This window comes from Cynara cardunculus, unplaced genomic scaffold (genome assembly GCF_001531365.2).
Source record: "Cynara cardunculus var. scolymus isolate 2C unplaced genomic scaffold, CcrdV1 Un_Scaffold_599, whole genome shotgun sequence".
In the NCBI taxonomy this organism is placed as follows: domain Eukaryota; kingdom Viridiplantae; phylum Streptophyta; class Magnoliopsida; order Asterales; family Asteraceae; genus Cynara; species Cynara cardunculus.
The window spans coordinates 192,810-216,285 of record NW_020200592.1 but is presented as its reverse complement, the minus strand read 5'-3'; the positions used below and the strand labels follow the sequence as shown (position 1 = coordinate 216,285).

Sequence of the window (23,476 nt, the reverse complement as noted above, 5' to 3'; positions counted from 1 at the left end):
TGAAGGATCTTTGGTGTGAGTGTTGTTTTCTTGAAGTATCGTTGTCTCTGAATGAATTACAATGCGAGTTCTTCAGCGATCACTGAACATGCTCAGTGCATTGATCGCTGGAACTGAAAGTAYAGAATCACAAAAATACATCGAAAGGAAAAAGGGATTATCATCAAATCACTGAGAGAGAGGATCAACATGATATAATTTGTAAGTTTAGAAATTTTATTTCCGCTGCAATGTAAGTGTTTGATCTTGGGACACTAGTTTTAATATATTTAAGTTTTCGAAATTTTGGGATGTTACACAATTGGATTGAGTTTGAACGAAATGAAATATAATTTGTCATTTGTGAAATTATGCATTCTATGAGATTTTTAATTTTCTTTAAGACTCTCGGTAGGCATATCTATGGAATCCACTATCCAGATTACAAGTGTTTGAGAAGGAAGGAATGGTAGAAATTCTATCAATGAGTGTCAAACTAGAGATTCAATCAATTTGATCATAGTTATTGATTACTTAGGGATTTGGGGGTGTAGGAATTCTATCAAGTGTCTTTGGGTTTTTATTTAATTCTGATAAGCTCCATTCTTTGGATAACACGTGTTTGAAGTCTTCTTGTACTAGTCTTGAAAATGCACTAAAGAGACAAGACCAATCTGATGTAAATGAGAATGACTTGTATGTCGAATTGAAGTTACTTCAAGATTATTTACCAAATCAATATAAGGGACCTATTGATATTTTGAAGTAGTTGAAGCATGTAGAATATTTCCCTAATGCTATTACTGCTTATAAAGTTCTGTTGACTATTCTTGTAATTGTTGCCTCAGCAGAAAAGAAGTTTCTCAAAGTTGAAGCTATTGAAGTCCTATTTGCGCTCCACAATGACACAAGATAGACTTACGGACTTGCTTTAATTGCAATTGAAAATGACTTTTTGGATAATGTTGATTATGAAGAACTCATTGAAGACGTTGTTTCCAATAATGTTAAAAGAATGATTTTGTTTAAGTGAATTTCACATGTTCCTTTGTCATTTTAAGCATTTTTGTTGTTTTATATTCTAAGACTTTTAATATGATGTGAACTTTTATAACTTTTTGTCTTGTTTATTACTTTTTTTAGATGAAATATAATAGTAGCATGTGGTAACATGTGTAACAGAGCTTCCAAAAAGATTAAGACGACCTTGGATGTAAGTAGTGACGAAGGGTATGTTTGTTAACAATTTAATGACGTTAATGAGACTCACAGCTTATTTGATCAACTATACAAGACAATTTAATAGTGCCTTAGTAATATGAAAAGTGACGTACTTATTAAGCTTTTAGGGGAGCTGTATGTAGAAATCCAATTTTTTTCCAAAACTAAAAAAATATGCTCCTTCTATAGATGAACAACCCCTCTTACACAAAATTCTCTAAATCTATGCAAACAAATTAATTCAACAATCAGTTTAATCATACATAACTTAATGAAAAACCAAACAAATTGATCATAAATATATGATCCTAAACTTAACAAAAATGATTGCAAAGTTTTTTATGAGTACCAACGTTAATTGCAAAATAGCTTCCCAACATTTGCAAAAAAAAATGATGCACAAAAGCACATGAAACTATTTAATGTCATGGAAGATTCAAGACGTTGTATCCGTTTTACCATTTCAAAGTTCAATTATTCAACTTCAAAAGACGCCACCATGAATTCATTGGGTTTAGGGATGTTGTAGACAAATCAGGCCATCAGGGTGCCATTGACTCATTAAACTTGTTTTGAATACATTATTGGTTCATTATTTATTCAACTTCATTTAATGTTTTCAACCATGTCATTAAAGTGCATTTATAAATGTCTTGTGCACGTTACATCTTAGTTCTATTATGTTAAGACATCATATAAAATGTCTAACAATTTAATGCCCCAATTCTCATATAAAAATATCTGTAACAGATTTTTTATCATAACGAAAATAGATATTTTTAGATAAACTTAGGTTTTTTACAGATTTTTCAAACGTAAAAAATATGTGACAAGTTAGAGAAACATCATATCAAAAACAAAAAAAAACTGTAATCGTTTAATTTTTTTCGTTTTTCATCAGTAAGAAATGTGATTGTAGTATTAAGTTCATTGAATATGTTTAGTGATATAATCAATATATATATATATATATATATATATATTAACAACTCTAAACATATATTACAACCTTGAAATGTATTAACATGAGAATTTTAACATATATTAACTTACTTTGTTAATATGTTTTCACATAAGAAATAATAAATATTAACATACCTAAACATGAAAGACAATAGATATTAACATATCTTTACATGTAAAACAATGAATGTTAACATACATTAACAAACCTTAACACGTAAAATGATGAATATTACCATACAGTAACATAAGTTAACATATATTAACGTGGTTTTGCTCAGAAAATGTAAAGATACGTTAAGAAATCATCTCGAGCAGGCTGATTGGCCGATCGGTCCCTGCTTCGAAAAACGATAGCAAGCATCACGCCCCATGGATGATCCGTGCTCTATCAATGGTTTTGCAAGGTTCTTACTATACGGTTCCCACCACATCATGAATCTAACAATTTTACATAAAATTTACAATGAAATATCTAAAATATGAGTCAATAGTCACGTGCAAGGAAATCTTGTAAAATTGGGAAGGGATAAGAAGAGTTTTTTTTTTTTTTTTTTTTACTTTTTTAGTTTTTTCACACAAAAAATACATTAATTACAGGCTTAGACCCTTTTGTTCTTTCTATATATTTTGGTTTTTTGTCTTGTATAATCTTTAAAAAGTCAACTCAATCACGTGAGTTGAATAATCTTCTAAAAGTCAACTCAATCATGTTGATTGGTGACACAGAAAACACTCATTTTTCTGCCATGTTCATCTAATGTTGATCAATATCCCTTCTCTCTTTCTTTTGTGGTGCTCCTAAGTAAATGTCAACAAATCACCACCGGTTGTCATGGTGGTCGATGGCCACAACGGTGTTTCTGTTATTCATTGTGAAGCTAAGCCATTCACAATCGAACAACAACACTAACACCGGTGACACGGTGATTAGATCATTCTGTGATCGTGTTGATGCCATGTCTCCGTTGGACTTCTTCAGGAATCTCAACTCCACGTTTGCTGCACTCAGAAGACAATTATCCATGGAAGGTGTTCATTTTGCGAGAGCACAAAATTTAGGGCATGCGGATTCAGTATATGGTACCGCCCAGTGCAGGCAGTACCTCCCAACAGGCCGGTGTATAACTTGTATTGATGTGGGGGTGTCAACACTGGCTCGTTGCACTTCTGGCAATGGTGCTTATGCTATTCTTGATGACTGTTTTCTCAGGTCAGTTCTTAACTCTTCTTTTCCTTTTAGGTTTTATCAATCAGACACTTTAAACCTTATTATCTGCTAATCTTGAAAGTCACCAATGAACTAGAATTCGTTTCCCCAGTTTTGAAGTCATATTACTATGTACTAGTTGATTATCCAAGGAACTAAACATACTCGAGCCTATAGATATATATATATATATATATATATATGTGTGTGTGTGTGTGTTGGTGATTTGTATCACTGATATCATTTAAGTTTAATAGGATTAATTTGTTGAATAATGTAATCATAATAAATATCAAACAACTAAGGAAGGTGTGGAGTGCACACTTGTTTGAGTTTATTTTGATTTAGGGGCGAAACCCCTAAATGACGGGGTCCGGGGGCAGCGCCTCCGATGGCAGGGTCCAAGGGGCGGCAGCCCCAAACTGGGTTTTTTAAACCCGGTTTAGGGTTCTGAAACTGTCGTTTTGACAGTTTTTGAATTCGTTTTTTCATATTGGTCATTTTGATTTTTGAGGGTACACAGATTCATAACAATTGATTCTCTGTTCGAAAACCACTGAATTTTATCCGATTGAAATTTCGGTTGTACCATCGAAATACTTCAATCTGAAAGTGCTACACGACTCTCAGTGGAATCCAAGCAATCGAAAACCAGAATTCTAACAATATATATATATATATATATATATATAGAGAGAGAGAGAGAGAGAGAAGAGTTTTACTTTGCAAATCATGTTACTTGTATAAACCGTACAAACCTCATTCAACCAATCATGATTTTTTTATTCTTTCTAGTTTTTCTTTTTCGTTTTTTTTGGAATTATAAGAGGTTAATTAATCATTTTTATTGTGAAGGTGTTAATCATGGATATTATCATCTTTATTATATTAATTTTAAAGAAATATATAAACAGTTTCATTAAAATTTCATAAGTATTATATGAAATAAATCGTACAAAGTATCATTATCTGTCGATTTTATTGTTTAATTTAATGAAATTTTAATCTAACGAAATTGTTTTGTATAATTCTTTTTTTGATGAAATTGTTTTATATGTTTGTGTTTCTATGTAAAAATGAAATTGTTTCATTTATTCTCATTTTGATGGAACTTATTTTCAAATTTGCCTATTTCCGAATATTTATAGCATTTTTTATATAAATCCGTTGAAGATGATGATGTCCATAATTAACGTCGCCCATATTAAAAATGACTAATCATCATGTAATAAAAAGAATTATGAATAGTTGAAGGGGATTTCAACGGTTTGTACAAATGGGAGATTTGCATTTGATCTCTCTCCTATATATATAGTCAGGTTCATATAAGAAACAATAATGAAATAAAAAAATATGAAAACATTCCAATCACGTGATTTTACACTAAGATAATGTTTGGTACACAAGACAAGAACATGACATGGATCTATGTCACATATTTGACATGAATTTTATGTGAAACAGACAGGAACAGAGTGAAACAGGCTTGTTCCACCGGTAGAATAAGGTGGAACAAACTTCTATTTTACCAATATAATCTTAAAATAAAACTTATTTCTCTTCTAAAACATCAAATAAGTTTTTTTTTTTACATTTTATTCATTCTTTAAATTTTATTTATTGTATTTTATGTTTCATAAACTTTTATTTTACTGTCCTCAAAATATTATTTTATACAGTTTCTATATTTTTATTAATTTATTATATATTAATTATAAAAATAATGTAGAAAAGTGATAAAAATAAAAATAGGAAACTGCATAAACTTTTTATTTGGTGTTATTTAAATTGTTTTGACGAAAACTTTTTAATGACATATTTTGTTATAAAATATAATTATTCTTTTATAATTTAATAAATTACATAGATTAATTAAATAAACAACTCATTAGGAGTAAATTAGTCACTTCACTTGTTCTATTTTGTCTAGTTTTATCTTACCAAACATTGAACAGTTGTTCTATCATGTTCTATCCTGTGTTATCATGTCCTATCATGTCTGGACACCAAACACACTCTAAAAGCAAGTGTAAGAGCACATATGATTCACGCGACTTTGGACGCCGTGACCACAAGTAGTGTAAATCACATGTGATTTTGTACGTGATTTAACTATTTTAATGTTCTCTTATAAATTTAGTTAGTGTTTTCGTTTCTACCTCCATATATATATATATATATATATATATATATATATAGAGAGAGAGAGAGAGAGAGAGAGAGGAGCGATCAAATGAAAACCAATCCAATTTGTAAAAACCTTAAAAACTAATCTCATCTGTCGTAATCTTATGAAATTTTTTCATGAAATTGTTTCATATAATATTTTTTTTGATTAAGTTGTTTCATATATGGTTATGAAATTGTTTCATATACTATTTAATGAAACTTTAATGAAATTGTTTCATGTATTTCTCTAAAATTAAAATAATGAAGATGATAATATCCATGATTAACATCCTTCACAATAAAAATGATTAATCAATCTCTTATAATTACAAAAAACTGAACAAAATGAAAAATTATGATTGATGGAATGAATTTTTTACAAATTGAGTGGTTTTCATTTGATCGCTCTCATATATATATATATATATATATTTCATTTATTGCTGACGAAAATTTCAAAAACGAACACTATGCCCAGAATATCATTTATAAAACAATCATAAACTAGGCTTATGTTTTGAATAGAAAAACTTCAATTTGACTAGATATAAGTATTAGTTGAAAGAAGCTAATTTATTCAAACATTATTCAAAACAATGTTTTAATAACCCACAAGAACTTTTTACCACTTTTTTTTTTTCACTTATCGATTTTAATGTTTCGTTTTTTTTTATCTCAGTCAATGCTATAACACAGTTTTATATGTTTTTAAGAAAACAATAATTTTTTTATTTTTCAATAAAATTTAAATATAAAGATATCATAAAATTTTGAAAAATGTATATTAATATTAGTACCAAACCAACAATTTAAAATTTCTCGTTTTTCTGTGTAATTTTGTTACTTCATTTTTTTTATTTTGGCTTTAATAATATAATTTTATAAAAAATTTAATAATTAAATATTTTGTTAGTACTCAATGATTATTCTAATTATATTTTTGTTTTTTTATATTTAAAGTGAGATGTTTATTATATATTTAATTATGTTTATCTGTAGTTAGTTAAATAAATTCAAACATGGAGTTTTAATTAATTGTACTTGCACACAATTTACTTGTAATCTTGAAGTTTAAGTAATATGCATTAATAAACAGTACTTAATGCATAAAAAATGATTTTTAAAAATTCCTATCAAATAATTTATAATATAGTATAGATTTTATTAAATATTACATAAATTAAGCTAGTGTTTAATAATTCATTTTTTTCTTAATTATATTTAATTATTAATTATCAAATTACTTATTAAATATTCATATTTGATTATTAGTTTTTATTAAAAATACTAAATATCACTTATCTTGAACTATATTTTTTATATTATTATTATTATTATCCAAAATATTAGTAACCCGAAATCAAATACAAGAATTCTTGTAAATATATAAAGGTTCTCTTTTTTAAATATTAGAATTTCGATAAGTGGTTCATGAAAGTATTTAAATTGTTGAATAAAATATTTATGGTCGACAAACTTTGCTTCTATACATAATTAAGTGTAAAGTGGTTAATTATTCAAAATCATGAACTAATATATATTATATTAAAAGGGTATTCGCACAATACAGCGAGATACATTTCGATTTTAATGTTTCGTTTTATTTATTTTTTTGTCTCAATTGATATTATAATGCGGTTTTATGTGATTTTGAGAAAGCGATAACATTTTTATTTTTGAATAAAATATAAATATAAAGATATATCATACGAAATTGAAAAAAAAAATATTGATATTAATACCAAATTAACTATTTAAAAATTCTCTTTTTTGTATTTTTTAATTCATATTTTTATTTTTGGTTTAATAATATAACATTTTATAAAGATAATAATTAAGTATTCTGTTAAAACTTAATAATTATCCTAATTATATTTTAGATTTTTTATATTTAAAATGAGATGTTTATCCTATATTTGATTATGTTTATCTGCTGTTAGTTACACGAATTCAGATATGAAGCTTTAATAAGTTGTACTTACGTACAATCTACTTGTAATCTTGAGTTTTAAGTAATATGCATTAATAAACAATACTTTACGTATAAAAAATGGTTTTTAAGAATTTTTATCAAATAATTTATAATATAGTATAGATAACAAATTATCTAACACTGATTTTTGGTTACACTATTAATGATTTTAAATTTTGAGTAAATTTTGTAATAAAATTGCTATGATACTGAAGGAAAGGAATTTACATTAAATCTAGATAATCGAAAAAACTCTTTATTTTGGATACTACTTATTTTAATATGTTGAAATGTATTAGTCATTTTTGTTATAGTAATGCTATATAACGCTAAAACTAATTAATTTAACATGTCCTTTTTGGTTATATGAAATTAATTTATCAACTACTTATTATAAAACGTTATAATTTTACCAGCTAATTTTTCAACTATCAACTAGTTTTATCAAGTATAGCTTGAGAACACAATATCGAATGGGCTAATGGATTCCCACCTTTATAGTTTTCGATCATTGTACTCGATACACAAAATACCAACATAAACTAGTGACATTAACTGATGCGGGCCTAAGGGTGGAGGACCTGGCAATATTGTTCTTGGAGGCCCATGATCGGGCTACCAAAGGGGGTCGTGCTTAAAACAACATAACTCTCGCTCTGGGAGTCTGTTTCATGCCCACAACTTGCCGATTCAAAGCATGGAGCGAGGAGCACACCGTGGTTAGGCCCCGAAGGGTCCTAACCAACTTTTGAACCCTAAATACACAGTTTACGCATGATTTTGGACATTTTCATGCTTCTTACTCATTTTTGGCATTTTCGTTGGGCTTTTTATGTTTGGCTCATAGTCTTTTTCAGACCCGTTTTGTTTTGAGCTTCCTTCTTATATGCGTCTTATGTGATATGGATGGTCACACTTGATTTTCAGAAACTTCGATTTTATCCCAAATTTAGAGTTCTCGTGAATTCGAATTTGAAGCCTAGGTTCGGTATTCATTAAATCAACAAATTGTAGAAGAGGTTAGCCTCGGTTATTTTTATAATCAACGAGGTAATATGTTTTTTCATGTTATATACTACATCAGTAACCCTGATGAATTTGCAGATATGATTGCAAGCAATCACACAATTATATGGTAAAACTAAAGCTGGTTAGAGTATCAACATCTACCAACAATATTTTCTTGAGGTTTATCATATGTTGTTGTTTCCTTGCTGCTCCAAGTATGCCCTTGAATAACATGCATTTGGGGTTGCACAACTAGTCAAGCAATGGGTTTGCTCTCTGTTGGTGACCATTCAAGCCTTTTGAAGGCACCAAAGGTTTTCCTAACTATTAACTTCATGGCCTATGAGATTGGTCAGAATGCGCCCAATTGCTAGACCCTACACCTACCATCATCAGATACAAAAAGCTAGTATGCCCTTGAATAATAGATCTTTTGATATAATTTGACTCTGCTATCAGTCTATTTGATGGGATCTGTTCAAACATGTTTGACCTTTTCTGGTGACGGAGATTTACCAGTTGAACTGCTCTTGTGATATTTCCTGGGTATGCAAGTTATTAAATAGAAAATAGAATAAACTCAATAAAGTAAACAAATTGAATTGGATAAAGCTATATAGGACCTGCTTCCAACAAGTATCTGATAAAAATAAAATCTCTACCATGATTCATGCTTCAATCAAGGATAACAATCCTTGATTTATATTATTGTATTTTTGTTTCAATATCTTTTTTTGTTTATAATTATTCTTGCGAATATTTTTTATTAATTAGTCTTAATTAGGTTGATTTGTTTCCCTCTCAATGACTTGTAAATGTATGTATAAATAGCCTCCATTGTGTTAATAAAAAATAACAAGCCTTTCTTCTCTTATATGGTATCAACCCCCCCCCCCCCAATCAGTTTTGTTCTCAACCAATTTCTTATCATGGCAAGCAATAGCAACACCATTCCTAATTCGTATAAACCGTCAAAACCATTTGTTCTGATTAACTTCTCCAACGTCATCAAACTTTCTCCTGCGAACTATATATCTTGGAAATTTCAAATCTAATCCATTCCCTTTGTCCATGACCTACTCAATTTCGTCTCCCACCGTTAGCCACCCGAAACCATCATAAAAGTTACTAAAATCGAATCCAACTCGGCCTACCAAACTTGGCAACACCAAGACAAACTCATCTTTGGAAGCCTTCTTGGTACCCTCTACCCAACCATAGTGCCTCTCATCGCTCTCGCCACCACCACTCATGATGCTTGGACCACCCTCACTGCTACCTTTGCCAACCCCTCCCATGGTCACCTTCTCCAAATTAAAGATTGTTTGGACACGCTCTCTAAAACCAACCAAACCATCACCGAACACATGCAAATCTATCAAAGAATGTACTGATGAACTATCTATCATGGGTAAACCCGTGGACAATGAGATATCATAGCCAAAGTTCTTAAAGGCCTTGATTATAATTCTTACAAACCTATCGTTGATGGCGTTCATGCTTATGACTCTCTTTTAACCTTTGAAGCCCTCCATGAGAAGCTTATCTATCATGAAATCACTCTAAAAAATCAAGCCCAACCATTTTTATTTCCCTCTTCTATTCATGTTGCCACCTATCGTCCTAATCAAAATCATTCCTGCTCTCGCAACAACACCACCCCAGGCCTCCTTCCCACCCCAAACACCACCAACAACAACCTTACCTCAAAAGCTTATCTCGGTAAGTGTCAATGGTGTCGTCATATGGGTCACATCGTTTCTCAATTCTCCATATTCAAACAACTCTTCCTCACATAGTTTTCCCTACATATCCCATTGGTCCAAACCCAACCCGAGTCTCTCGCCCCACCACCCTTAGTTATCAAGTTCCTCACTCGACTTCTCAAGCTAATGTCACTATCTTTGCTAATCCCTCTTCCTCTTCATGGTTTATGGATAACGGTGCTACTCACCATGTCACAAATGATTTGGCCAACTTAGCTTTACATGCCCCTTATGACGACTCTGATGATCTCATCATTAGTAATGGCTCCTCTTTGTTAATTTCTCATATTGGTTCTTTCTCTCTCTCTCTCTCTACCTCTCATAAATTATTTAAATTCTCTAACGTTTTATTTGTACCATCTATATCTTGAAACATTCTCTTTATTTTTCAATTATGCTTCGAAAATAATGCTCATGTTGAATTCTTACCTACTTCTTTCTATATTAAGTATCGCTCGATGGACCTTACTCTCCTCCAAGGGCCAACTAGCAGGGGCATCTATGAATGGAGCCCATCACCTCCTCTCGTATGCTCAAGCATGGTCATTCCTCCCACCAATTGGCATCACCGTTTAGGTCAACCCCTCTATTGATATTATTACAACCTTACAGAGTCAAGTACCATTAAGTTTTCCTTCATTACAATCTAGTTGTAGTTCATGCAATATTAAAAAAAGAATCACAAACTACCCTTATCCAAATCTACTCTTACTTATATCGTTCACTTACAACTATTATTTACGGACGTTTGGACGACTCTTATTCTTTCATATGACAATTTTAAATACTATGTCATTTTTTTGATCACTTTACAAAATATATTTGGTTATACCCCCTCAGACAAAAATTGGACACCTCATTCACTTTTCAACGCTTTCGTACTTTAGTTGAAAACTTTTTCAATCGTCCTATTATTCAATCATTCTTCGACATAGCGGGAATATCTCAAACTTACTCCTAATATCTTAACTAATAGCATCTCTTATCTCACCTCTACCGAACGACAACACCACCACATCGTTGAAACAGGTTTTGCATTTTTATCACATGCCAACCTCCCTCTTAATTTTTGGCCCCACACTTTTACAACGGGTACATATCTAATCAATCGTCTTCCTACTTCTACTCTCCACAATTTCTCTCCCTACCTTAAACTCTTCAATATGATCCTTAATTACACCAAACTTTTGAGCTTTGCTTGTGTTTGTTATCCGTGGTTAAAGTCATACAACACTCACAAAATGCAACCTAAATCCACCCCTTGTATATTTGTTGGTTACTATCCCACTCAAAGTGCCTATTATTGTCTCGGTCCAAGAACTAACAAAGTTTACACTCCTCGGCATGTCAAATTTTATTGAGTCATAATTTCCTTATTTTACTCTATGTTTCATACCATACTCGACCCAAATATAAATGCTCACGAGTGGTGCCCCGTTTTTCTACCTCTTATTTGCAACACCAATGTAACCCCAACTAACCCCCCAACACCACCTTCTAACATTCCCTTACCCACTGTAGCTAATAGTCCTCCATCACCTTCACATATCTTTATTAGAATGTCCTCTAATCCCCCCATCCCATCAAAGCACACGATCTTCCTCCATCACATCCTCACTTACCTCCTTTCCACCATCCTCACCTCTACTAACCCATACCATCATCATCCGTCTCACAGATAACATGATAAAACCCAATCCTAAATGCCTTAAAAATATCTCTCTCCCTCCTCCTTACGCACATACAAGTGCTACAAAAGCTCTCAAAGACCCAACATGATGTCAAGCCAAGAAGCTTGAACTTGATGCCCTTACCCATAACAACACCTGGCACCTTGTTCTTCCTCATGCTTCTAAAAATGTCGCTAGTTGTAAATGGATATTTTGCATCAAATATAATACATATAGCTTCATTGAACGATGCAAAGGCTGACTTGTTACAAAGGGCCTTCACCAATGCCTCGACATTAACTACTCCAAAACCTTTAGCCCAGTCTAAAACCTACCACTGTTCGCCTCATTCTATACCTAGTTGTTTGTCGTGGTTGGTCTCTCTGTCAAAATCAACATCAATAACACGTTTCTTCATGGCACTCTTTCCGAGAGAGTTTACATGTCTCAACCCACATGATTTATTGACAAAGAATATCTACCCATGGTAAACTCAACAAAGTTATTTACAGCCTTAAACAAGCCCCAAGTGATTGGTATATAGAACTTAAAACTTTTCTTTTATCTTCTGGTTTCCGAAACTCCATCTCCGATCCATCCCTATTTCTATATCAGCATGGTACTGCCATCATCTACCTTTTAGTCTACGTTGATGATATTATTGTCTCTAGCCCTTCTCTCTTTTGCCTAACTGATTTCATCTCTACTCTCGCTCATCGTTTCTCCCTCAAATATCTCAATCCCCTCTCCTATTGTCTAAATGTTGAAGTCGTCCCTAATACGGAATGTATTTTTCTTAACCAAACCAAATACGTTCATTACGTGCTATGACTTATAACATGCATGAATCAAAACTAGTATCCAATCCCCTAGATCTAAATCCGTCCCTCACTTATGCCATGAACCCACTCATTCCCAACCATATAGAATATTGAGCCATCATTGGATGCTTATAATACCTCTCTCTCACTCGTCCAAATGTTGCCTATATTATCAATTATCACAATATATGCATTTTTCCCCTATAATGATCATTGGATTTCTCTTAAGCAGTTGTTAGATACTTAAATGGTACTTCTCACTATGGTCTTTAGCTATACTGTAATTCTCCATTAAGACTCCATGCCTTTATATATGCAGATTGGGCCCGGGACACTGATAACTATATTTCTATCACCGGATGCTTAGTCTACCTTGGTTGTAATCCAATTTGATGGAACCACAAGAAGCAACAGGCCTTGGCTCATTCATTCACTGAGTTGGAATTTCAAGTAATTGCTGACACAACAGTTAAAGTAATTTGGCTACGTTCCTTTGCTTACCGAGCTTGGAATTATACCAAAACATCAACCTTCTATCTACCGTGACAATTTTGGTGTCACACAATACTCCGCCAATCTTTTCTTTCACCCCTGCTTGAAACACATCGCATTGGTCTTTCACTTTGTTCCTAACCAAGTACAACTTGGCATAATCCCAATTCAACATATTCTCGATGATGATCAGTTAGCAGATGTCCTCACCAAACCATTATCCAAATATCGCTTCTAGATGCTACTAGCCAAGATTTGATTTTCCCAAAAAGACGCCCATATTGAGGGGACGTGATAAGGATAAAATCTCTACCATGATTCATGCTTCAATCAAGGATAACAATCCTTGATTTTGATCATTTATATTATTGTTGCAATATCTCCTTTGTTTATAGTTATTCTTGTAAATATTTTTTATTAATTAGTCTTAATTGGATTGATTTGTTTCCCTCTCAATAAGTTATAAATGTATGTATAAATAACCTTCATTATGTTAATAAAAAATCAACAAACCTTTGTTCTCTTATAGTATCATATTAATTATTGTTGTTCACCAATGTGCATGTGATTCATGTCAATCATGGCGGGTTACATTTAAAATATTATAGACTTGGACCACCTTTCTATAAATGTTGAATAATATCTTATCTAGCTTTTTCGGAGAGTAATTTAGGGGTTGCATTTATTCTCTTGCATTTATTCTCACATAGTTGTTCATGTGTGTCTATGTATGTATATTCTATTGGCAAGAATTTACTAATTGATAAAAACATTAAAACAAAAAGTAATGAAAGTACCAAACATATAAACTACATAAAAACAGTTAAAAGTACAATTTTAAATCCTTTTCTTTTAAGAAAAAAAATCACTCCTCAACATGTACAAATTTATGATGCCAAAGCCTGAATTTCTAGTTTTTTCTTTCCCCAAAGTAGAGCATGATAAGCCAAGTTATATCTTTAAGATAACTTGATTCAAGTGTGACAAGATAAGAACATGCATGAGAATATTTCCTCAAACCACATGTGATCCTCCTTACCAAGATTGATACGAAGTTTGCACATAAACCATTATGATCTCTTTCTGTCTCATTTAGGTATCAGAACTATGGAGATTACTATGATGATCCCACAATTATAGAGGATGTAGGGCAAACTGCAGTTGGAGTTTGTAGTGAAGAATCATCATCTGAACCAACAACATTTAACAAATTTGTGCAAGAGTTTCTGTCAGATATTCGAATTGCAACTCCGAGAACATCTGACTTTTACGTCTCATCGACAAGGAAAAGCTCAAGTGGGAATGTGACGTTGTATGCGATTGCACAATGCGTTGAAAACACAACGCAGAGAATTTGCCAAAGCTGCTTGAATAGAGCATATAACAATTTATACGGTTGTCTCCCCCATACTGAAGGAAAAGCTATTGACTTGGGGTGTTTTATGAGATATTCTGACACACCATTTTTCAAAGATAACCAGACAACCAACATCATACCTTTTCTAAAAGAAGGTAAGGTCTTGGATTTGTTTAATTTCCTGGATATTTGAAAAGATATCTCTACTTTTTCCCCTTCTTAGTTCAAGTTTTATGTAGCATCTTACTTGGTACTTTGTTTCTATACAAACAACATAGTTGTCAAAACATTGGAGATATACTTCAGATGGTCTCAAATAGCCGAAACCTTCTTTGTTTCACTACACAAAATCGGGTTTATAGGATACCAAAAAATATTAAGTGTCCTCCTAGACATAAGACAATTACATACGATACATGCAAAAGCGTTGCAATAAGTTTATTGAACGTCTTTTAGCGTTTAAATAAGTTTTTAGAAAACATCATTTTATAAGACACTTTTTCAAATAATGTCATTTCAAAATAATTAGAAAAAAGTATCCTAAAAACTTGTTAAGACGTCCAAAAGTGTCGTATAAACTTATTGTAATGCTTTACATAAAACACAAATTTGTTTGATCTATAAGCTTATGTCCTTTATAACAGTCTATTAGGTTTTTGTCTTATGATCTTTCAACTATTAGTATTGTGGTTTTTCCAAATATGTTGGTTGTTTGAACACAAAGAGCCAAGTACAATGACTTCAAATGCTTACACCAAGAATTTTTACTACAACTTCAAGTTTGTATGTTGCAGGGAGTTCAAGGAAGGTAGGCATGCTGGCTGCCGTGACTGTATGTATAGGCATTTTCTTGCTTATCCTTGTTATATCACTATGGTATAGACTACATAGAAGGTCTAAATCACATGGAGAAGGTGAACATTTTACTAATATTGTAATCCATCAACTTGTGTGTGATTACAGATGGTAATAACTCTAATTGTTTGTATGTCTACCATGTGATATGTACAAATTGATGCATCAGAGATACAAGAGGCTGTAAATTACAGTTATAAAGATATACAATTAGCAACTGGTAACTTCAGTGAAGAATACAGAGTAGGGAAAGGAGGTTTCGGTGAAGTATACAAGGTAATGGTATAGAACTTTCATAATGGTTCAATGCATGAACATTGTGGAGTTTCGCTATCGAGTTTCGGGCTTGAGTTGCATTTTAAGGATTCTAACAATTAGAGCATTTCCAACAAATTTTGCTATAATTTCTTGAATACAAAGAAGTAACAGTAAAACATTCAAAAAGATTTACATTCAACTTTTTTTTGAAGTTTTCCTAATTTGGAGATAATATCTATCTTTTAATTTTTGGAATGAAGGGATTATATCTTTCAAGTCTTGTATCATCTAATAGGCAATTATAGACGAGAAGCATGTTGTGGCGGTGAAGAAACTTCTTGTACGGGATGGTAGAGCAAGAATAGAATTTGATAATGAAGTTAAGATGATGAGTTGTGTTCGTCATCGTAATCTAGTTCGTGTTCTTGGATGGTCCAGCGAGGGACCAGAGCTCCTTCTGGTCCTGGAATACATGCCGAAAGGTAGCCTTGATAAATTCTTATGGGGTAAGTTTATTGGTTACTCAAAGTCATTGATGATCATATTCTTGATTGTTTATGTTGCTAATGTTTCATAAGCTAATTAGAAGATCAATTCATGATGAACAGGTGAACAGAAGGGAAGTTTGAACTGGAAACAACGATATGATATGATATTTGGCATCGCGAGAGGTCTTGCGCATCTACACCACGAATTCCATGTCAAGATCATCCATAGGGATATAAAATCAGCAAACATCCTCCTTGACGATGATTTCCAACCAAAGATTGCAGATTTCGGATTGGCAAGGTTTCAACAAGAAGATCAATCCCATGTTAGCACTAAGTTTGCCGGGACCTTGTAAGTTTGGTTCACATTATGTTTTATTTGTTCTTCGTTTTGTTGGATTCAAATTCTTAAATTTGTCACAATATTTACATACATTCAACTGTAGAGGCTATACTGCACCAGAATATGCAACCCATGGACACTTATCAGAGAAAGTAGATACTTATAGCTTCGGCATCGTGACCCTTGAAATCATTAGTGGCCGAAGGTGTACTGATGTGAACTCGCAAAGACCCGACATGTATTACCTCCTTGAAGATGTGAGATATGTGCAACCATAAAAACATCTTTCTAATTAAGGAGCAATGACACAATTCGGGAATTAAATGGGTATTTAATTGATTACTTTTCTTATTTGCATGATAACAGGCATGGAAATTGTACGAGAACAACATGCATCCCAAGCTCATTGATGAGACTCTAGATTTGGAAGAAGGTGAAGAAGAACATGTCAAGAAGATCATTGAAATTGGTTTGACGTGCACCCAATCGCCTGTTGGCTTAAGACCGACCATGTCTGAAGTTGTGTTGTTGCTTTCCAATGGAAGATCCTTGGTGCGAAGGAAAGTGGGTAGCAAATCTACTCTAACTCCTGGATCGGATGATTAATCTAAGCTAATCAAAGACACTAAAACAAAGTTGAGTTTAATAGAATGTCTTATAGGACTTAAGTTTATATAATCAATTAATAAAACATTATATCTAAAAGTGTTACAATACGTAACAATTTTTTAGAGCATTTTTGTAAATAAAGTGTGGTATGTGCTACTTTATAGAATGTTATTTGAAAATATGTCCTATAAACACATGTGTTATAATAAGAAGAGTTTATAAAACAATTCTCAAAATTGTCCTATATAAAACAGTTAGTATGACTGTATGACACTTTATTAAAAAAACGTCTTAAAAAGTTGTATGACATTTAAAAGCGTCATATATACTTATTGTAACATTTTCAAATAAAACGTCCTATCAAATTAAATTCTATAAAACAGGTTCCATTTTAATTTTATATCCCATCATATAATATAATAATATAATTTTATTTATTTATTTAAAAGAATGAAAAAAAAATTATCAAAATACCTTGAGTTAATTATATTTAACAGAAAAACTGAACAACTGTTAATAGGAGGGACCAAAACCATTAGATTTTGCAATTTTATTTAACATTTTTTTCTCCATATTTACTTTTACTTCTTCTCCAATCTTTCATACAGAAGGTATTCAATTTAAAGAGACTTAATATGGCCACCTTCGGACCCAATCAAAAGCCCAACAAAAAGCAGATGAATAGATTAAGGTTTACTGCATTGAATTTTTCACATCTCAGAACATGAAAAAGTTGTAGATTTGTTTTACTTATCTTTATCGTACGAGATTAAATCACTCTAATTGGTGTTTTAATGAGTGAGATATGATTAAAATGAAACAATCTTGTAAATTTCTCCATCTTCCGCTCTAAAGTTCTATCTTCCGCTATAAAGTGTTCCAAACTTATCAAAATACAAAAACACATTAATATAATTTGCATGGTTTTATCATTTTAGTGCATTAATAAGCGGATGTTTGATGAGAAGATACACGAGTCCTACATATTATATATATATATATATAGAGAGAGAGAGAGAGATGGAATCATACGAGAATGATACATATTTAATAAAATAAGATAATGGTCAAATTACGTACAAAATCACATGTGATTTTACATTAACGGCCAAAAAAGTGTGAGTGACTCTATGGCTGTATGACAAGGTCGCATGAATCACATGTATTTGTACTTGATGTTAGTGTAAAATCACATGTGATTCAATAATTCTCTTATTTTCTTAAATAAGTATTATTCTCGTATGAACGCGGCTCTCTCTTTGTATATATATATATATATATATATATAGAGAGAGAGAGAGAGAGAGAGAGAGAGAGAGAGAGAGAGAGAGAGTGAGAGAGAGAAAGGGGTAAGATTTTTTGTTAACCAATTAAAATGTGTTAATTTTACAAACCTCAATGAACAAATAGAAAACAAGATACACTTTTGGTTGATGCACAAGATAAATTTATTTAATGAGAGTAAAAATGTAATTTTTTATTTGATATTTCTTTTAATACAAATTAATTTTCGGTTACATTTCTTAATTATTCCATGTCTTGCTATTATGAATATCTCATGCAAATTAATTGTCGGTTACATTTCTTAATTATTCCAAATAAATCAAATGTCGGTTACATTTATTAATTATACCTTATTAAACACTTGTTCATAGGTGAACCATCTAGTTTCAACATTTTAAAAAGTATTATGTTCATATGTGAACCTGATAACCACATACACGTAATAAAAACAAAGTATGTACACCAATTATTTAAAAAATTAAATAGTGTTCAGAAGTAAACACATGAACATCGTTCATAAACACAATTTGATGTATGTTCATAGATGAACCAGGTATCATTCCACATTTATTTCATATATGAACGAGACTATATAATGTATGTGTTTACTAAAATAAAACTTGGATGTTACAAATATCTTTACGACTTTTTCCATTTACACCATGTTCACACATGAACAACCATAAATATCAAATACTATTTTACACATGAACCATTAAACAAAAAAAGTTGTAGAAGAATCTCATGTCAGGGATCTTGCTGACGGTTTTGATTCGATGACGAGAGTAGTTACCGGATAGTTACATTGTTATTAATAGACAGTTATAAAACATCCTATCAAGGCATCTTCTGCTTTAGGTCAGCTCTATGGCTCCTTGAAATAAACAGTTTTATTAATGGACAACTATATTTTTTCCCCCAAAAATACCCTTTGTAAACATTGTTCACTTATGTTACCTTGTCTATCTTTGCAATTATTTACATTTTATGACATAAATGATCTCAGCCACTAATTTCAAAGATCAATGGATAAGATTGTTTGCAAAGTTAACACCATATATTGGGTTAACAAATGAACTCACCCCTATATATATAGGGGCCTAATCAAATGAGAACTAATTAGTTTGTGGTAACCGTGAGGTCCAATCTCAACCACAAATCAATAGATAAATTATTAAATCTATAATTTTGGTAATTTTGAATTAAAATTTTAATGCAAGGATATTTTAGGTATTTTAAAACTCTCATCTCTCCTCTCTTCTCTCTCCATCCCCCGTCCTCCGGCCACCATCCTCCGGTCACCGTCCTCCGGTGATACTACAATGGTATCACATTGCATCATATATGTGTTTGGGTATCACATTGAGGTCATTTGTATGGTCGATCGGAGATGTAACACAGTGGTACCCCAATTGGTACTACATTGGGTATCACATTGCATCTTGTATGTATTTTGGGCATCACAACGTGGATGATCAGTATGTATTCCTTATTAGATTATGGATTTGATTTTGTTTTTAAGGTTTGGGTTGGTATCACAATGGTATCACAGTGATACCACAATGGGTATCACAATGATTACTTGGTACCGGTCGGAATAATGTTCATCGGAGGTTGGAGATCCGAGGTCGGAGAGAGGTAAGAGGAGAGAGGAGTGTTTAGAAATATATAAAATGCCCTCTAATTATAATTTTAACTCCAATTACCAAAATTACTAATTTCCTAATTTATCCGTTGATATGTGGTTGAGATTGGATCTCACAGTTACCACAAACTAATCAGTTCTCCCTTGAATGAGCCCCTATATATATATATATATATATATATATATATATATATAGATAAATAGATAGATAGATAGATAGATAGTTGGGTTACGATGAAATAAGAGTTTTAATGAGAAAGTGAGAACAAAACCGTCATTATATATTTATATGCATTATTTACATTCAACTACCTATACTTACCTACTTTTATCATCGTGGCTTATACTTTAGAAAAATTCTAGCATGTGAAAATGATTAAATATGTGTAAAAGTTCTAAAAAGTGATGAAGGTAGATGAAGGTAAAATGAAGTTAGATCAAAAAGTCAACTTACTAATCTCAAGTTCATATATATGGGCAATCTTTTGCAAACTCTCTCAAGGTTACAAACCATGCAAACTAATCCTAGCCCTCCATTCTCTTAATCAGTGATTGTGAAATTTTCTAATTTCTTATTGATTTAAAAGATTAAGAAAAGGGTAGTTTTGGAATTTATTTTGATTGTTTTTAGTTTAAGTTTTAAATTTAAAAATCATAATTATTTCCATTTTTGTCACATGATTTTCTCATTCTATCTCTCATGATCTCTCTCTCAATCCATCTAGGTAAACCCGTAACCACTGACCATTCCAAGTAAACCTGCAACCACCGGCCATTACCGATAAACCCACAACCACCGACCACCTTTATCTCTTTCTATCTGTGTTGGTCCCAGCCGAATCTACAAGAGTTTATAAGTAACAGTTTGTAGAAGGGATGGGGGATGAATACAAACACAATAGCTTTCACTTTTAAAAATCCTTTATTGATAAAGAAGGTCAATACAGAATTTTACAGATTGTTTGTAGAAAAGATAAGATATAGAACTTATCTAAACAATCAAAGAAACACACAAGTTACAGATAGCAAGCAAGGAAAGACTTGCTGAAAGAAAAGGTTAAGAAGGTTTTGTGCACATCACTTGGTTAGAGTGGTTTAGAGAGAAGAAGACAAATGAGAAGGAAGAACCACGTGGTAAGCTTCAAGAAGTGAGCTTGTCTTTTGTTGCAGATATACAGGCTTTAGCCGTATATGAACAGTGTCTTTCACAAAATAGGTAAACACGCTTGGAGACAGTAGAGTGACTCTGTACAGTACCGTACTTTGGGAGGTATAGGTTTTTCCTTTGTGCGTAGAAGGACAAGACAAAAACTAATCTTGTTTAATAAGATTCATTTGATCGCTAACACTGGAATAACACTGAGATTTCTTTAGTGTTCGCTGAATCTTGAGTAGATTTCACATTCGTGTAGACAAGCTTGTTATCACTGAAAACTGCATCAGATCACGAACTTGCTAGTCTTTGTCTTCAGCTTTATCTTCGATATGGCTGAAGGTTCTGTGGTGTGAGTTTTGTCTTCCTAAAGAATACTTGTCTCTCTGAGAGAATTACAGTACATGTTCAGCGATCACTAAATAGACTCGGTGATGATTGTTGAAGCTGAATACATAGATAGTACACTTTGTAAGATAAAAAGGATCATCATCAAATTACTAAGAGAGGGGATTAACAATCTCCCCCTATTTGATGATGACAAAACAACATAAAAAATTGCTTAAGTACAACAGTAAGCAAAGGTACTAGTAAAATATTTGTCCTTTTTATCTGTTTTTGGATCTTATTCAATGATATAGTTTATTATGGAAATTTACTTTAATTTCAAAGGTTTACAAGAAAAGAATAAACTTACACAATATTAATAACTGAATACTAAAAACATATTCACTGACTAGAAAAATGTCAGCGAATGTAAGAAATAAATAAAACTCATAAGTACATGTCCCATTTACTCTTTTCAAGGATCTTTTTCAGTGAACCAATCATTTTATTGAAATATTTTACAAGAGAAAATATTACAACTGATTACAATTGGTTTTGGTAGGCTTGAAACATGAAAGCTAGACACTGAAAGAAAAGATAAAGAAATACAAGATTTACAAGAGTGAAAGGTTGACTATCTAGATTGCTGAAGTTGATGTAATCTGGAACATCTTCTCCTTGAATTTTTCGTATGAGCATTTCCTTCCGAATACTGCGGCCCATCATCTCGCTAGGGACATCTTCGTTCATCCAAGTTCGAAGATATTCCAAATGATCTACTGGGCAAATATGGAACTCACATACTTGCTGAAATCTGTATTGACCATCATAGTCAATGAATATAAGTCCATATTCAGGTTTCACATACACTATGTTGGGTATATAAGGACCCTTCTCAGGCAGTGACAGATTCAACATTGAGATATATGGCTTCTTTCTATCCTTGAAGAGTTCATCCACTAAGAATTTTGTTTCATGTTCATTTTGGTTGGATGGAACTTCTTCAGGATCAGAAAGGTTCTTTCTTCGAGAGAGCTTCTGTGGCAAAGGAGGAACCTCGACGATCTTCGACACCTTGTTGAATAATTCATTCAGAACTTCTTCAATGTAAGCCTTGTGCTTAAATTTGGACTATTGGATAGCCTGTCGAATCTCGAGCCGTTAATCGAAACCATATTGACTGAGGAAGGAGGGATACTCAGTGATAACATTATTGTTCTCTCGAAAAATGACCATTGAAATAAGTTGAACACCATCTTTCATTCGACCACTTATAATGATGTTTGAGATGTTATGTGGGTTCATCCTTGTTTTGATCCTTTCTCTGCACCAGTTGAGGTCACGGTCCTTCAGCTTTAGCACCCGTTGACATTTTTGTTCAGCTTTGATAAGTGCAATTTTATACATTTTTACGTCAAAGTACCTTACAATTAATGATAAATATATGCTTAAAAAGAGCCAATTTAATTTAAGTTAATCTAACTACATGAGGCTATTAAAGTTGAAGAAAAAAAAGAGAAATTTGATTTATTTTGTTTTGATCTCATGTCTCAGCAGCCCAAAATCAAGCCCAACTACAGCCCATGAATAAAAATAAAAATAAAAAGGAAGAAGAAGAAACAGCAGCAGCCCAAGGCTGCTGCCCAAGACCAGCAAGAGAGAAATCGAGAGGGAGACGTGAGCAGCAGCAACCAGACGAGGTGTGGAAGATCATGGGTGAGTACGAGGAAGATCATGGACAGAGATGGGAGGAAAGGAGGCGATAAAGAGGCTGTCAATCGAGAAGAAAAGGAGGTCGAGGGAGAGAGGTCGGAAGGAGACAGCAAAAGGGGCTGTCGATCGAGAGCAGCAAACAGAAACCGAGTGACAGCAAGGGGCTGTCGATT

General features: G+C 32.4%; 1 protein-coding gene across 1 annotated transcript; it reads left to right on the top strand.

Moving 5' to 3' along the window:
* The first annotated feature begins 3,008 nt into the window (after positions 1-3,008).
* LOC112501816 (cysteine-rich receptor-like protein kinase 2) lies at positions 3,009-17,254 on the top strand. Its single transcript, XM_025105543.1, has 8 exons — positions 3,009-3,376; positions 14,368-14,783; positions 15,423-15,542; positions 15,653-15,759; positions 16,037-16,247; positions 16,350-16,581; positions 16,676-16,829; positions 16,939-17,254. The coding sequence occupies exons 1-8, from the start codon at positions 3,009-3,011 to the stop codon at positions 17,176-17,178; spliced, it is 1,848 nt and encodes a 615-aa protein (XP_024961311.1). The 3' UTR covers positions 17,179-17,254.
* The last annotated feature ends 6,222 nt before the right edge of the window (positions 17,255-23,476 follow it).

Coding starts and splice junctions, on each gene's coding strand:
- LOC112501816 (XM_025105543.1), top strand. CDS start 3,009: ATGGCCACAACGGTGTTTCTGTTATTCATTGTGAAGCTAAGCCATTCA. Junction 3,377..14,367: donor CTTGATGACTGTTTTCTCAG/GTCAGTTCTTAA, acceptor TGTCTCATTTAG/GTATCAGAACTATGGAGATT. Junction 16,582..16,675: donor ACTAAGTTTGCCGGGACCTT/GTAAGTTTGGTT, acceptor ATTCAACTGTAG/AGGCTATACTGCACCAGAAT.